Source organism: Rhinatrema bivittatum, chromosome 1 (assembly GCF_901001135.1).
Source record: "Rhinatrema bivittatum chromosome 1, aRhiBiv1.1, whole genome shotgun sequence".
NCBI classification, from domain to species: domain Eukaryota; kingdom Metazoa; phylum Chordata; class Amphibia; order Gymnophiona; family Rhinatrematidae; genus Rhinatrema; species Rhinatrema bivittatum.
The window spans coordinates 707,256,638-707,274,223 of record NC_042615.1 but is presented as its reverse complement, the minus strand read 5'-3'; the positions used below and the strand labels follow the sequence as shown (position 1 = coordinate 707,274,223).

At 44.7% G+C, this 17,586-nt stretch overlaps 1 protein-coding gene across 1 annotated transcript in view; it reads right to left on the bottom strand.

Annotated features, from left to right (window-relative positions):
- ADAMTS6 (ADAM metallopeptidase with thrombospondin type 1 motif 6) overlaps window positions 1-17,586 on the bottom strand; it is an 894,781-nt gene that overhangs the window by 274,280 nt on the left and 602,915 nt on the right. Inside the window, exon 16 of the mRNA XM_029576285.1 lies at window positions 418-551. Within this exon, the coding sequence (XP_029432145.1) occupies window positions 418-551 (134 nt within the window). The remainder of the gene's footprint in view (window positions 1-417; window positions 552-17,586) is intronic.

The following is a 17,586-nucleotide window of genomic DNA, read 5'->3' as shown; positions in this document are numbered from 1 at the left end:
TAAAGGAAGGGGTTGATTCAACAAACCTCATGAACAATGCAACTTATTTGTTAAAGAACATACTGATGAAAAACCTGCAATAAATGCTACAAATTTTGAGAAATATTGTGCATTTCACAAGCTCATTCCTGAAGTTACATAATACCTGACAGATGTTAGTCAGATGTGAGTACAGGGAACGTTTCTTTGTTCAGCTTTATTTCTAATCTATTCACAAAGTCCTACTACACAGCATGGAAGTAACAGTAAAAGATGATGCTTTTAAACTTCAGTACTTTGGCAAGAATTCCATAGTCATAACCAGCTCTCCATACACCTTCATGGAAATGTCTGCAGAGTTGTGGTATTTCCTTATACTATACAAGAAATACACTACTGGTGAGAGATCCAATGCTAATAAAAGGAAATCTTTGTAACCTTGCATTCTCCATTGATGCAGATATCCAGCGAATCAGCATTGCAGCGGGTTCCATCTATCACAGCAGGGGCACGCTCAGTGTAAAAGTTGTAACCTTCGGCCAAGCAGTTTAATGCACAAGGTTTAACCCCACCTAGATGCACAGAGGAGACATTTTAATGTTTTATACAATTAGGGCACAATTTTCAAACGCATTTATACTCTTAAAAAATGGGTTTTGCACGTGTAAATGCACTTTACCACGTAAGGGGGCTTTTGAATATTGCTACGATATATGCCACTAAACTGTCCATTTATCCACGTAAGTGCACTTTATGCTTTCGAAAGCTTTGTAGCTTTTGAAAATTGCTACAATACTATGTGATAGGGATGTGAATCGTGTGATCGATCGTCTTAACGATCGATTTTGGCTGGGGGGGGAGGGAAATCTGATCGTCATGTTTTGTTTTTTTTAAAAATCATAAAAAATCGTAAATCGGGGGAGGGCGGGAAAACCGGCACACCAAAACAACCCTAAAACCCACCCAACCCTTTAAAACAAATCCCCCACCCTCCCGAACCCCCCCAAAATGTTTTAAATTACCTGGGGTCCAGTGGGGTGGTCCCGGCGTGATCTCCCGCAATCTCCCGCTCTCGGGCCTCGGCTGCGTTAATAGAAATGGTGCCGGTGGCCCTTTGCCCTTACCATATGACAGGGCAAAGGTAGCGCCGGCGCCATTTTGAATATTGGCAATACGGCACGAGTGCAGGAGGTCGCTCCCGGACCCCCGCTGGACTTTTGGCAAGTCTTGTGGGGGTCAGGAGGCCTCCCCAAGCTGGCCAAAAGTCCCTGGGGGTCCAGCGGGGGTCCGGGAGCGATCTCCTGCACTCGTGACGTCGGGTGACAGGAACCAAAATGGCGCCGGCGCTACCTTTGCCCTGTCATATGGTAAGGGCAAAGGGCCACCGGCGCCATTTCTATTAACGCAGCCGTGGCCCAAGAGCGGGAGATCGCGGGAGATCGCGTCGGGCCCCCCCCCCCACTGGACCCCAGGTAATTTAAAACATTTTGGGGGGGTTAGGGAGGGTGGGGGATTTGTTTTAAAGGGTCGGGGTGGGTTTTAGGGTTTTTTGGTGTGCCGGTTTTCCCACCCTCCCCCTCCCCCGATTTATGATTTTTTGACGATAAATCGGGGGAATTGTTATTGTATCGCCGCTCTAACGATTTTTGACGATTTAAAATATATCCTACGATTGTTTTAAATCGTCAAAAAACGATTCACATCCCTACTATGTGACATTTATGCACGTAAATCCTTTTGAAAATTACCCCCTTAGAGCAAAGATGACTACCAGTGTGACAGCCACATAAGATATTGTCAGATTCATTATTTATTTGTTACAAATATTTGTAGTCTGCCTTTCAACAATGACAGAATTTGAAAATACAAAGTAAAATAAAAACACTAACATCAACAAATTAAAAATACAAAGCATATTAAAACAAACAATAGCCACTCCATCAAAACAGTGTTCTGTGTGGGTAGCAGATCCCCAAGTTAATTTGGATTTAAATCAATGGAGCCTTCAAATTACCCAAACAATTAAAAGCTTATTTGTCAGTTTCCTGAATTTCAAAAAGCTATTCTCTGGCTGGCAAGGAAACTGTAGTGTTCCAAAAGGATGCCACAGAACACATAAAAGCTCTGATATATGAGGACCACAAGCCATGCTTCATGCTGAGACTGTAAAGGCCGAGATGGAATGTAAGAAACTAAGTGGGAATGCAAGTATATGGGGCCACTGCTTTTTAAATCCTTAAAGGCAAAACAGGCAATCTTAAATGTAGCTCGCCAAAGTATAAGAAGCCATTGAAGATTGCACAATACACGGTGGTAATATGCTCACTTTTCAAAGGAGTTACGCATGTAAAATGTGACATACAATTTTAGCCATTTACCCGTGTTAATTGCTATTAACACAGATAAAACCTATTGACAATTGAATAGCATATATTATAGCAATTGTCAAAAGTCCATTTACACAGATTAAGTGAATTTAATTTAGCAATGTAAAACCCATTTTTAAGCATGTAAATGCTTTTGAAAATTAAGCCCTATGCCCACAGCTTAATTTTCAATCTATGCTACAGCGTTTTGAATCAACTGGAACTGCTGCAACACACCTGTAGGTAATCTTACAAAGAGTGCATTGCAGTAGTCCAAATAAAACAGAACAGCATTGATCTGTAGGTTGCAACAGAGGCTACAATAAGTACAGTTTATGCTTTGTCAAATGCCAGTTTTGCAGCCCCAGAGAGATGGGCATTTATTGACAAAATGGAATCCATAATTACATCCAAGTTAGTCATCTCTGATTGCAAAATTAAAGAGATCCCTACCAGCTCGATGTTAAGATCCTGCTCAGGCTTCAGATTCCTACTAACCCACAATAAATCCCTTTTTGTTGGATCAGATTAAGTTTCTTCTGTTTCACCCAAGTATGAATTTTCAATAGGACTGATTTCAATTCTAACACTGCTTTTCCCTAATCTTGCCCTAAAGGGGATTGTTGGAGTTTTTCTTTCCCAACATGGCAAACTGTGTCATATCTGTGAAGAAGAACAGAGCCAAGAAAGGACCCTGCCTCTAATCCCAATGCCCTGGAACTTCTACAGCAAAAGACTATGGTCAAGCATGCCAAGTGCTGCAGAAAGATCCAGGGGAGCTATGATCACAGCCTTGTCCAAGTTACAATATAACTCATTAGTAGTAACAGAGACCAGATGTCTTTGTGCTGTATCCTTTTCAAAAGCCTGAATGATATGGATCTAATAGATCTTGTTCACTCAGAAAGGACAAGAGTTATTGCAAGACCTCATGTTCCATCAACTTTTCCAGAAATGCTAAATGCGACATAGGTCTGAAATTCATCACATCATTAATGTCCAAAGAAGGAGGATTTTTTTTTAGCAGAGGACAGATCAATGCCATTTTCAGGGGTTTGGGTATTAGGCCTTCCACAAAGGCAATATTAATTACAGTATCCTAACGAATCAATGCACAAATGCATTCTCAGGCCAGCTTCCATTATTAAATGTGAGGAATAAGGGTCCAATTGTTCAAAAGTTAGCCTCATTTTCTTCAACATTTATTCAGCCAATGGGTCCTCTACCATTTGAAAATCATCCCAAATTTCAGTGAATCCTATATCTATGTTTAAATCACCAGTCTTCAATACAGTGCCATCAGCTACTGATTGACAAACCTGCTTAATCTGATCAGAAATGTAATGTGCGAAAGAGTCAGCATCAATTTCAGGGACCTTCTCGGTTTTGACACCAGTATCAAACATGCAAAAGAGAATTATAAACCAAAAACAACTCTTTAGCACAGTTCTTAGACCTTGTAAATTGATCACATAACCAGCATTTTTTTTTTTTGCTAAAATAAAAACTTCTTTATATGCTTTTATAAATTCCAAGTAAATACATTTCTGAGAGACCAAATCAGATTTGTGCCAGCAGCATTCCAGTTTATGGCTTAATGGTTTTAAGGATGAAATGTTCTCAGTAAACCAAAAAGAAGGCTGCTGTCCTCATGCTATATGCTTTTTCAATGTGACTACTTGATCAAATGTCCTTGCTAATTTCTATTCCATAAATCAACAAAAGTAGATACTGATCCTAATGGAGACAGCCAATCTGGCAGTTGGACTAACTCAACTAATTTCTCAACATCAATCTTTCACGTCTGAATTCAATTTTCACAACATCTTTAGGACATTTGAAAATACTGGGGTAGATTTTAAAAGGGTTACTCACGTAAGTTATGCGCGTAACCCTTTAAACCCCCCCCACTGCGCACGCCGAGCCTATTTTGCATAGGCTCTACAGCACGTGCAAGCCCCGGGACGCGCGTAAGTCCCGGGGCTTTGCTAGGGGGGGCGTGTCGGGGGGCGGCACGATGTTTGGGGTGTGGTTCCGGCCCGGGGGCATTTTGGGGGCGTGGCCGAGGCCTCCGAAATCACTCCCGGGCCGGGGAATCGTGCAGCGGCAGCCGACCGGCGCTCGCAAGTTACGCCTACCTGGGGCAGGCGTAACTTTCGCAATAAAGGTAGGGGGTGTAGATAGGGCTGGGGGCACGTGGGTTAGGTAGGGGAAGGTGGGGGGAGGCTGAAGGAAAGTTCCCTCCGAGGCCGCTCCGATTTCGGAGCGGCCTCGGAGGGAACGGGCAACGCGCGCAAGGCTCGGCGCGCACAAGGTGCTCAAATGTATCTTAAAAATCTGGCGTATTTTTGTTTGTGCCTGATGCGCGAACAAAAGTACGTGCTGGCGTACTTTTCTAAAATCTACCCCACTATGTTTTAGATCAAACTGAATCATATAATAATCAGATCACAGAACTAATGTTATAGCCAAATTTAATAAGGACACCAAGATTCTACCATCCTGCTCAAGTATAAAATCAAGATGTAAAATATGACTAGCCACTTGAATGGGTGTAACAATTTGCAAAACATCATGAATAATTACAAGTATTTAGCCAACCAACTGACTTGTCAAGTTAGATACTGAGACCTCCTGCACAGATATTTTCTCCGCATTTGAATAGCTCAATAACAATGAAATGACTCACTGTATCTCCACCAGTTTGTGTTTTCGCTTTATAAATGTTGCATTTTTAGTGAACATAAAAATTGCCATGCTGGGTCAGACCAAGGTTCATCAAATCCAGCATTCTGTCTCAGTCAGTGGCCAGTCTAGGTTGCAATATCTGGTAGATCCCATATAGTACAACTAAATCATGTTATACAATCCCAAGGATAGCAATAACTTTCTTTAGACTACCTGGCTAATAATGGTTTATAGACTTTTTCTCCAGAAACTTGTCCAAACCTCTTTTAAACCCCGCTCTGCTAGTCGCCTTGTTCATGTCCTCTGGCAACAGATTCCACAGTTTGATAGTGCACTGAGTGAAATAATTCTTTCTATGATTTTTTTTTAATCTGATGGCTATTAGTTTTAGTATTATTTGAAAGGGTAATAGTCCTACATTTAGCCATTCTACCTTATTTGTGATTTTATAAACTTGTATCATGACCCCTCTCAGGCATCTTTTCCAAGTGAAGAGCCCTAGCCTGCGGAGCCTCTCATCATAGGAGAGATGCTTCATCCCATTTATCATTTTTGTAGCCCCTTCTCTGCACTTTTCCTACTTTCGCTATGTCTTTCCTGATATGGGGTGACAAAATTGCACACAATACTGAAATTGAATTATGATACCTCTCCAAGTTACTTGGCAAGATTATTTAAGAAATTTGTTCCAATGTGTGATTAAGGTCATCTTCCCAATGCCTACTTGAGGTACTACATGTGCGTGAACTAAATTTGTAGGAAGTACTCAATTGTGTAGTTTCATCAATTGGCCCAAAGTTATGGAATGCTTTACCGGATGACCTTAAGGTCATTCTGACTTGAGTTTTCCATAAAAAGGCCTCTTCAAAGTCTTTTAACTGTATGGCCTTAATTTTATGTCTTATTTTTTAATAATAGTTTAATGATGTTTTAATGATGATATTGATTTGATGTATTTATTTATTTATTTATTTACCTCTTTTCTATACCGACATTCATGATACAGATCATATCATATCGGTTTACAGGGAACAAGGGGGTTATAACATTAACATTGAAGAAGAAGCAAAGTTACAATAAAACAAGGTTGTGGGAACTTGGGAGCTGAAGTAGCTAGAGGCAGAGGTTTAACGAAGTATACTTAAGGGTATACTGGAAGTGCCTTGAGTCAGATATAGAGTGCTCTGTATAAGTGGCACATACATACAAACCGTAAACTGGATACGAAAGCGATGCAGTGTCAATAAGGGGGATTGGCAGGGGGAAGCTTGCTGGGATTAAGGAGTGGAGGGGGGAGGTGGGCTGGGTTACAGGAAGGCGTGTTGAAAGTCTTCCAAGGATCCATGCTGGCAGGGTGTATCGCTTGCTACCAACTGTACATGTACATGTATTGTTTCTTGTACTGTATTATTTTAATTTCTATGTACTGCACTTAGCATGATTCATTATAGGCTGATTATAAGTACTGTAAATAAAATAAATAAATACTCACGATACAGTCACTCCGTGGCTCGCATATTTTCCATTTTATTCTCTATTCTTTTTGGATCATTTCTAACATTCTTTTTGCTTTTTTGACTGCACTGAGCCGAGGATTTCAACGTATTGTCCTCGAGGATTTCAAGGCCCTTTTCCTGAGTAATGATTCCCAATACCAAATATCTGTAATTGGAATTATTTTTCCCTATTTGTATCACTTTGCACTTTTCTACATTAAATTTCATCTGCTATTCAGTTGCCCATGTCCTAGTCTCACAAAGTCCTTTTACAGTTCCTCACAATCTGCTGCCATTTTAACAAATTTGAATAACTTTGTGTCATCTGCAAATTTGATCACCCCACTAGTTGTTCCCTTTTCCAAATCATTTATGAATATGTTAAACAGCAGTACCGATTCCTATGGTATTCCACTAACAACCTTTCTCCATTTGGAAAACTGACCTTTACCCAGTTACCAGTCCACAAGAGAATACTGCCTCCTGTCCCATGACTTTGCAATTTCCCAAGAAGTCTCCAATTGGGGACTTTGTTAATTGCCTTCTGAAAGTCCAAATATACTATATCAACTGGCTCATCTTTATCGATATGTTTATTTATACCTTCAAAAAATTCTTTAAAAAAAACAAGTTCTGTGAAATATGCAGTACAGTATTTATACAAATATAGACACACATTAAGGGGCTAATTTTCAAAGTGTTATGCAGATGTTATGCACATAAAATTGGTGTATATGTATGTAAGTAGCTTGTACACACATATATGCTATTTTAGAAATATCTCGATTACATGCATACTTGCGGTGACACACATGTATATTAACAGGGTAAAAGGATTGCTTGAGGCAAGATGCTATTTTGTAAGCAATATACATGCATACATTACCAACATTTCTGTACATTTTTACACCTGCTAATTAAGGCATGAAAGTGAAATCGTACTTGTTCTTTGCACTTTTTGGTGGGAAGTCTGGGTTAAGTGATGGGGCTCAGGGTGAGGGATCAGGGTGAACTTGTGGAGTGTTGGCAAACTGGTAATTGCAAGTAGGTGCACAAGTAAGTATTTTCATAAGTGGAGTGTGCGCATTCTTTATAAAATACCTGCCTCCGCATGTAACTCAGGGCCATTAAGCTCACATTACAATTATTGACGGTAATTTTTAAACAACTATGTGGGCATACATGTATGTGTGTATGGTGGCTCGCATGAATGGACGCAGCCATTTAATAACATACGTGCATATGATATAAAATTGGCTGTATACACGTATATATGTGCACAATTTTGTATGGATGCTTGCTTGTGCGCACAAATGCTGGCTCTACTGCGAAAGTGGCAGGACTTTTTTAGATATGCCTGCCGATGCAATTACCAGTTTACCCAGTCTGTTCCCAGTTCACCCAGGTAAAGGCTTGCGACTTCTTAACTCCCCTAATTAACCTTCCACCCTTTTACCCTTCAAACGCCGTTGACTAGCTCTGATTTTTTTTTATTTTAAAACATACACGTCTTCCATTGCAGAAGTAGAGTTATGCAGCAGGGGATCCTGGCATGTGCACCAACTTGTGCATGTATGTGCTGACTTACCCAGAGGAGTGAAAATTACCCTCTAAAGGTTCTCCTGTTTTTATTGGACATGTTTTATTTGCAGCTTGGGTTTGATTGAAAAGACCAAACAGCTAGCCCAAGCTGCCCATGTGATGCCTCCCCTCTTTCAAACACTAACTCCATGGAACTAGGCTGTCACAGCAGCGCACTCACAATGCTCTTGGCATTCAGTTCCAAGATCTATTTCTTCTTGTTCCTTTCTCTCTTGTTAAAAAGGCTCCTGAAGTTGTGGTCCAGAATCAGGTGCCTGCATCAACCGGACTGCAATTAAGCTCTCTTGAATAGTTTTCAAGGTTAATGCTGCAAATTTTCTAAAGAGAGCAAAAATTTTAAAGAAGATTTTCGAATCAGCAAACAGCAGATTTAAAGGAGTAAAATAATGAGTTTTCTATATAAAAGTACTGTTGAAAGTATTCCTATTTATCACTGAAATTCAAGGGATCACGTTGCAATCTATTATTTAAATTTAACCAGAATAACTGTATTAAGTAGGGATACCTTATTGGACCAGCACAAAAACATATATTAGTAAATGAACTTACAAGACCATTTCCTGTCTTAGGATCTGTCAGCAAGGCTAAAGTACAGAATACTGTGGGTCAGGGGCTGGCAAGTGAAGATCAGTTAATATCAATTAGTAATCCTTTTCACACTTGCCATTTCCTGAGGACCTCTGCTGTGATATTTCCTGTCTCCTAACATTCTCCAGGTATTAACACATCCTCCTTTCAGCCACATCTGATAAAGGACCCTATTTAGCTTCAAAGTTCAAGTATTATACCATCTTTTTTGCTGGTTCAATAAAAAAAGTATCACAAGTGGCAAATATTCCAGTTTACTCCAGAACTAATGCATCTGTTATATTTCTGCACTACATTAAGGGTTAATGCCAGGGTCCTTCCCCCTTAAAACAAAGCCTGCAAAGTGATAGAAGGATAAAACCATCTGCAGGAACAGCAGAAAACTGCACTAGCACTAACCTCATTTCAGGATTTCAGAGACTTTAGTTCTATCCCAGGACAGAAATAATAAAATTAGTATGTGCAACAACAATTTACGCGTTTTAGTGTTATTTTTTTTTATGTAGGATACAAAGAAGAAGAAAAGCCTCAGTGACTGGTTGTCAGCACATTCTATTCTTGCAGTTTCAGGAGACCTCCTGTTTTCAGTAGCTCTTCCCTCCCCAACCCTTGCAAGAGGGCAGCAAGAGAATAACTCAAAAACATAACACAGAACATTCTCTGCTCGTGACTTTATTATATTATACAGCCCTGCCTAACTGTAGCCAAAGGATGACCCTTAGCAGCTTACAGCAGACAGAAAGCAAAGTGACAGCAGAAAAAGACAAGTCCTTTCAAATTGCTGCTACTGCCTCACTCTGCCCTGTCCTACCATGTCCTTTTCAACTTTGTCCTAGGGCACTACTAAAAGAAATTCTCCTTAGCAGCAGGGAGCAATGCTTGCTGTGAAAGAGGAGGAAGTTGCTAGCCACAGTGGAATAAGACAGAAAACTAAAAGTGGGACAGGGAGGAAAGCAAACAGGGAAGATAAGGCCAAGTGCATGGGTGAGAGAAAAAGTCTTGCAAAAGGAAGAGGTCACAGGTGGACCAAAAATAAAAATAGAAAGACTGGGAAGATGACTCAAAGACAAGAAGCAAGGGAAAAGATCAAATGTCAACAGAGTCCAAAATTAAAATAAAGACAGAAATGGACTATAACCAAAAAATAAAGAAAGAAAAAAAGAGGTCAGAGAGAGAGAGAGGCAGGATACCCATGACTGAAAGAAACAAGTGTTTAAAACTAAGTAAGAAAAAGTTTTAAAGATAAAGAGAGAGAAGAACAAGAATGGGACATAACATCAAATATTAGAGAAGAAAGAAAAACTGGAAAAACACAGATAGAAGTGAAGAATTCTGGATAAAAAGAAGAGAAGAAAGCAGAACAAAGTCTGTGAAGAACAAGAAGATAGAATCAAAGAATTACACAAAAAATGAAATGAAAGCCTGAGAGACAACAAATGTTGGTGTGAGAGGTGGTCACCTCACATAGGGACAGATGTAATAAGCTGCAGTAGGCCTTCCACGGGATTCTGCGCATGGTATCACGCGCATTTTTCTGCACCAATTCTACACTTGTACGTAATGATGAGATTAGCACGAAAAACGCATGCACAAACCCGCTCAAAAAGCCACGGCTGGTTTAGCGCAAGTCCATGCAAAGGAGGCAATTAACTATTCATGGGCAATGGAGAGAGCCACACTGGCATTAGTGAAAATTTTTTCAAGTAGGCTTTTTAGCGCTGGATCAGGGCAGGAGTTAAGTGTATGCGCCTGTCTGGAGGTCGAAAAATTAAGAGGCAGAAGCCAGAAGAGAGGTCGGAGATGGACCAGGCACATGTCAGAAACGCTGAATGCTTTTGTAGTCCCTTCCAAATCTCTACTGCATTTCCCCCGCTCACTGGCATCTGCCATTATAGCTTCCAGGCGGTCGGTGACAGACCATGAAGGAGTTAGACATTGCTCTACTCACCTTCAGTCCCATTCCTGGACCACTCACTCACTACTGCCTTAAAGGTTTTCAACCAAGAATCAATCACGGATCACCACATTAATGTGTATTTATGAGTGGTTTATTGCATAGGGCCTTCATCATGAGTTTCAGCACACATATCTGCGCGGATACTTGCTTTGCATGGAATTTCTGCACATGTCTCATTTGCATGTCATCCCTTTATGACATCCCAGGGAGTTACCTGCCTTTGCCGCGCACTCTAAAGAAAATACACGCAGACAACTATCACCAATTCCACTGCAGGTCATATTATACCAGCCCCATAGTCAGGAACAGCCCAGATATTGGGATAAAGTAATCAGCCAGAGATAGAGAAAGCAGTATAAAGAGAACGCCTGAGGTCAGGTTGCTTTAAGAAAGAAAGAAACAGGAAACAGCCCCCCGGGCATCCTAGTTCCAAGAAAACCGGGAAACAGGAGGCTGCTGAGAAGTGTAGCGGTAAAGAGCCTGAACCCGAAGCCAGCCAGGAGGAGGAAAGAGCTCACAGAGCAATGTGAGGGTAATTGGGAGAGCCAGGTAAGAGTTACTTAGAGGGAACAGTCTCTCTTAAGGGGAGAGGAGATGACTGCAGAGGAGATAGGTAGGTAGAAAGGAACTGCTAAGGAGGACCAGAGAAGCAAGGGTCTGTTGGATCGAGACTGTGATAGACCAAGAGCAACCACTCCAGCTGGGAATAGTCCTGTGAGAAGCCTGCAGAGCCTGTGGCTGGAGGGATAGCAGAGAGATCAGAAGACAGCACTGAAGGACATTCTGGGTAGCAGTGTAGCGTTATGCCAATCTGTGTTTTAATGCCTGCTGTACATGTCTGGAGTGAACCTGATGCCTTCAAGATGTAAAATGGTGCAATCTGTGAAGAAACAGAGACTGGCATAGATTAAAGGTGTTATTTTACTGCAAGCTGGCAGCAAGTGAGGACAGGTCACTGGTGGTGATGCAGGATATTTGGGAAATTGTTTAATTTATTATATGAAAGATGTGTGGCCATCTTATTTCTTTAGTCAAATTTGATGTCGATGTAAAGGATGCTGCATCACAAAATTCCTTCTCCCCTCCTTTATCCCTTTTGTTCCTCTGATTAATTTATTCTATAACTAGGTCTAATATTACAGTCACTGGCCTATTATTCAGCCCCCTTGAGATCTGAGCTAGGTCAGATTATTGGAAGTGTTCAATATCTGGCATTTGTTTCCATGCAGTGCCTCTTGCTTCCAAAAGGAGTAGCATTACAAATCAGTGGGATTAGTGGGATTGCTTATCTGGATTATTTTGATTATTATCCTATCATGAGACATCCATCACTGAAACAGTTACGTGAGACAATCACTCTTGGCAGTCAGAGAGCAGGTAAATGACAGTATATAAGTGTTCTGGTTTAGGCAGATCGGAAGGCAGGAGGTGGAACCTTGGGCCGGCCTACCAATGGCTGGGCAGGCCGGGAGGCGGAGACAATGGCTGGCTAGGTTTCACCCGGAGCCCGGGACCCCCCCGGGAGGAGCCCGAGCCCTTGGGACTTAGGAGCTGCAGTGAGAAGTAGAGACAAAAGTCCAGTAACAGGCCGGAAGCCTACCAGGAAAGTCTGAGAGTCACAGAAGAAAGGCCCGAAATGGATTGCGACCCGGGTAGCCTGGTTAAAGGGCTGGCAGGCTGGAGAGTAGTGCGAGGCAAGCCGGAGTCTTGGCGGGCAGCAGGCAGAAGCGTAGTCAGAGACAAACCGGAGTCTTGGCGGGTAGCAGGCAGAAGCGTAGTCAGAGGCAAACCGGAGTCTTGGCGGGCAGCAGGCAGAAGCGTAGTCAGAGGCAAACCGGAGTCTTCAGAACGCGGAGACGATCAGGAAGCGCAACTGGCAACAACTAAGCAGTTGGGAACCTCGTTGCAAGGCGCTTGAGTAACGGCTGGGCGCCGGTTATATTGGGAGCTGGGCGTGAGCTCATCAGAGTAGGCGGAGCCGGGCTTCCGGGAGCAGGACGCTCAAGACGGGTGCCCTTGTGCGCGCGCGCGCGCGAGCGAGGCCGGTGAAGGACGAGTCAGCAATGGCGTCCACCACGTGGAAGATGGGCGAGCAGGGAGAGCTCCGGCACCTGGGCCATGCGGGAACCTACGGTTGCTGGCGCGGAGGTAGGCAGTTCTGAGCCTGATCAGAGGGGAAGCGGTCGAAACCGCAACAGTACCCCCCCCCCCCCTTTATGGCCCCTCTTAAGTGGACCAGGTTTATCCGGATGCTCCAGATGAAATTGGCGGAGAAGGGACTTGTCCAGGATGTTCCGGCTGGGTTCCCAAGTGTTATCCTCGGCACCGCAACCCTCCCAGGCGAGGAGATACTCCCATCTGCGACTGTGGAATCGTACGTCGAGTACCTCGCGTACTTGGAACTTGGGATCCTCGGCGACAGGGGTAGTCGTAGGATCCGGAGGCTTGCGATGATAACGGGAGAGAACCAGAGGTTTCAACAGCGAGACGTGGAAGACGTCATGGATCCGGAGTGAGGATGGCAACCTCAATCGGTAGGACACAAGACCTACTCGCTCTGCAATCCGGAAGGGACCACAGAATCTGGGGGCGAAGCGTCTCGAGGGAAGCCGAAGATGAATATTCTTCATGCTCAACTATACCCGGTCTCCTGGCAAGTACATGGGTGCCGGGCGTCGGTGGCGGTCAGCTGTGCGCTTGGCAGCGGCAGCTGCGCGGTTTAGCTTGTCCTGAGAGTCTGTAGTTGTTGTGCCGTCATCTGGGCGGCTGGGGAGACACTGGACGCATGACTGGTAAGTGGAGGCCTAAGTTGCTTCCCATAAACCACCTGGAAAGGAGAGAGTCCAGTGGCAGCATGGACCTGATTGTAGGCAAACTCAGCCCAAGGCAGAAGCTCAGTCCAATTATCCTGTCTTTCATTAATGAAAGCCCGTAGGAAGGTCTTTAGAGAGCGGTTCATCCTCTCAGACTGACCATTGCTTTGGGGGTGAAACGCGGTGGAAAAACTGAGTTGTACCTTGAAACACTTGCAGAGGGCCCTCCAGTATCGTGCAGTGAATTGGGGCCCATGATCCGAAACAATGTCCACAGGAAGTCCATGTATACGAAAAATATGTTGGGCAAACAAGAGGGCCAATTCTGGTGCTGATGGTAGCTTTGGTAATGGGACGAAATGTGCCATTTTCGAGAAACGGTCGACCGTGACCCAAATGACCGTCTTCCCCTGGGATAAGGGCAGGTCGACCATAAAGTCCATGGCCAAGTGGGTCCATGGTTCTGCAGGCACCGGGAGCGGCTGTAACAGGCCACAGGGGGGCCCGAACTGGGTTTTTGTTGAGCACATGTGGGGCATGAACTCACATAGGCGCGTACATCCTGTCACAAGCTAGGCCACCAGTAGAACCGGTTGAGGAGCTCCAAGGTCCGTTCTCGTCCGGAATGTCCTCCCGTGAGGGAGTCATGGGCCCAACGTAGGACCTTTAGCCGATCTCGCCGGGGAACTACAGTCCTATCTTGGGATAGGATCGTTAATGCGGAGTGGAGAACCTTATCGGGATCCAGGATGTATTGAGGAGGATCCATCTCTTCCTCTGCCATGGAGGTCCTGGACAGGGTGTCAGCTCATAGGTTCTTCGCTGCCAGGCGATACTGAACGGTAAAATCAAATCGGCTGAAGAACACGGACCATCGGGCTTGGCGGGGGTTCAATCGTTGAGCTTGGGATAGAAATTCCAGGTTCTTGTGATCTGTGAAAACAGTAATGGGGTGTCTTGCGCCCTCGAGCCACTGCCTCCACTCTTCCAAGGCAAGCTTGATTGCCAAGAGTTCCTTGTCCCCAATTGAATAATTCGCCTCAGCCGGGTAGAATTTCTTGGAGAAGTAGGAGCAGGGCAGTAGTTGTCCAGAGGAGGAGTGTTGGCTGAGGACTGCCCCTATGGCCACACTGGAGGCGTCAACCTCCACGATGAAGGGTTTAGCTGGATCAGGGTGACGAAGGCAAGTATCCGCCAGGAACGCCTCTTTTAGGTCCGAGAATGCCTTCACGGCGGGGTCAGGCCAGTTCCTAGGGTCAGCTCCCTTACGGGTTAAGGCGGTGAGAGGAGCGACTCGGTGAGAGTAGCGAGGAATAAAATGTCTATAAAAGTTGGCGAACCCTAGAAACCTTTGGAGGGCTTTGAGGCCTTGAGGCTGGGGACACTAGGTTATGGCCGAGACTTTCTCAGGGTCCATCCTAAAGCCAGTGGAGGAGATAATGTATCCTAAGAAGGGCAGTGACTCGGCTTCGAAGATACATTTTTCTAGCTTGGCATAGAGGTGGTTATCTTGGAGAGCTTGCAGAACTTGTCGGACGTGTTGGCGATGAGACTCCAGATCCTTGGAGAAGATGAGTACATCATCTAAGTACACTATCACGTGGGAGTGTAGCATTTCACGTAGGACCTCGTTCATGAGGTTTTGGAAGACGGCCGGCGCATTGCAGAGTCCGAAGGGCATTACCAGATACTCGTAATGCCCATCTCTCGTGTTGAAGGCCGTCTTCCATTCAACCCCAGGCCGGATACGGACGAGATTGTAGGCCCCTCGGAGATCTAGTTTGGTGAAAATGCGTGCCCCCTGCAGGCAGTCCAGAAGCTCAGGGATCAGAGGCAAAGGGTAGCGATCACGCTTAGTTATGGCATTCAACCCACGGTAGTCAATACAGGGGCGGAGTGAGCCGTCCTTCTTAGCCACAAAGAAGAAGCCCGCTCCTGCGGGGGAACGAGAGGGTCGAATGAAGCCTTTGGCCAGGTTCTCGGTAACATATTGAGACATGGCTGTGGTCTCTGGTAAGGACAGCGGATACACTCGGCCTCGAGGAGGCGTGGTGCCCGGTAGTAGATCAATGGGGCAATCGAAAGGCCGGTGCTGCGGAAGAATCTCTGACATTTCTTTGGAGAAGACGTTAGCAAAGGCCTGGTAGGGTTCTGGCAGGAGGAGCAAGGAACAGAGTTGTATTGGCCTCCTGGGACGAGGAACCTGTAGGCAATGAGTGAAGCAGTGGGGGCTCCATTGGGTGAGCTGGAAGGTGTCCCACTGGATGACTGGTGAATGGTGCCGTAACCAGGGCAGGCCCAGGACCAGAGGGTGTACCGCCCGTTCGAGGACTAGGAGAGAGATCTCCTCAGAGTGAAGCAGTCCGGTCTGGAGGGTCAGAGGACCGGTGCAGCGGGTAACGGTCCCTGGGAGCAAGGTGCCACGAATGGAAGAAATGCGCAGTGGTGGAAGCTGGGGTTGCGTGGGAAGTAGAAGTTGGTCAACCAGGTCGGCGACGATGAAGTTGCCCTCTGCCCCAGAGTCTATAAAAGCGCAAGTCTGAAGTTCCCCACCGGGATATTTGAGAGTCACTGGAAGGGTGCAATGAGGAGCTGAGCCTGCAAAGCCTAGGAATAGCTCCTCATGATGACCTAGGCTCGGTCGTTTCCCGGACGTTCAGAGCAATTAGCGAGAAAATGACCCTTGCCCCCACAGTAGAGGCACAGGCCCAAGGAGCGGCGTCTCTTTCTCTCCTCAGGGGTCAGGGGAGACCTCCCCAGCTGCATGGGTTCTCCAGGCGTGGCGGAAGCAGATGGTGCCCTGGGGCTTGGAAGCCGTGCGGAACTAGGAGTTGGTGGTGGAGTTCTGCGAATGGAGCGATTCTCCTTATCTCTCTGCTGTAGACGACGATCCACCCTCCCAGCAATATCAATCAGGTCATTGAGGTCATCCGGGAGATCTCGGCCTGCGAGCTCGTCCTTGATACAGCTAGCTAGGCCCTCCAGAAAGATCCCCCTCAGGCAATCGTCCCGCCAGCCAACCTCCATGGCCAATGTTCGAAAGTCTATCGTATAATCGGCCACGGAGCGAGTCCCCTGCCTAAGGTGCAAGAGCTCCGAGGTAGCCGTGGTCTGGCGTGCGGGATCGTCAAAGGCAAGGCGGAAGTTCAGTACAAACTCTTGAAGGTTCTGCAACAAGGGATCCTGATGCTCCCACATGGGCGAAGCCCAGTCCAGTGCCCTGCCATCCAGCAAGGAAAAGATGTAGGCCACCTTGACTGCATCAGAGGGGAAGCAGTCGGAACCGCAACAATAAGATTCCATCTGAAATAGATTTGATTCATGTGCTTAGCATTTGTACAATTTAATAATTCAATGGCATATGTTGTAAACAAGATGTGTGAACACTTCACGATGTACAGAAATGTGTATCCGGTTATGAAAATTGTTCTGTGAATTTCTGTGTAATAAGTATATCATTAAACATTTGAATTAGTTTTCCCCTATAGGAAACAAGGCAAGAACTGGAGTCAACTGCTGACCAGAGGTACTAACCAATGGCATGGTAGCTTTACATATACTCAATGACATCACAATGTAGTATGATTTCCCTGAGATTTCAGCTGAACTGAACTAAGTCCGTTTGCCTATAGGAGGTAAAAAGAAAAATGGATTCTAAGTGTCAGGGGCATTGAGCACATATGAAGTGTGAGGCCGGGTCATTGGGAGCTCTACTATCTGGAGCACAAAAATTAAATTTAATTGGCATTACAGTTTTAAAGTTATTGGGTGGGGAACTATCTCCTATAGGGAGACTGAAATTGTCAGATCACCATATCTGTGTATTTATCTATATGACAAAGTTGGTTTCCTTATAGGAAACGAGGCTAAAAGGTAACAAAAACAATGTGACATGACTAAAAAGTTGATTTCTTGAACCACCACAGTGGCAAATAGTATTGTACAGCTACTTCTAAGGCCACTTGCTTTTCTGCCCTCATAATCATACAAAATCAGCACATCATGGCTTCAGTCATAAAGTTTTTTTTAATTAAAAATTTACACTTTATAACTGTCTGTCAGAAATATTTTGGATAAAAGCATGCATGCTGGTGATT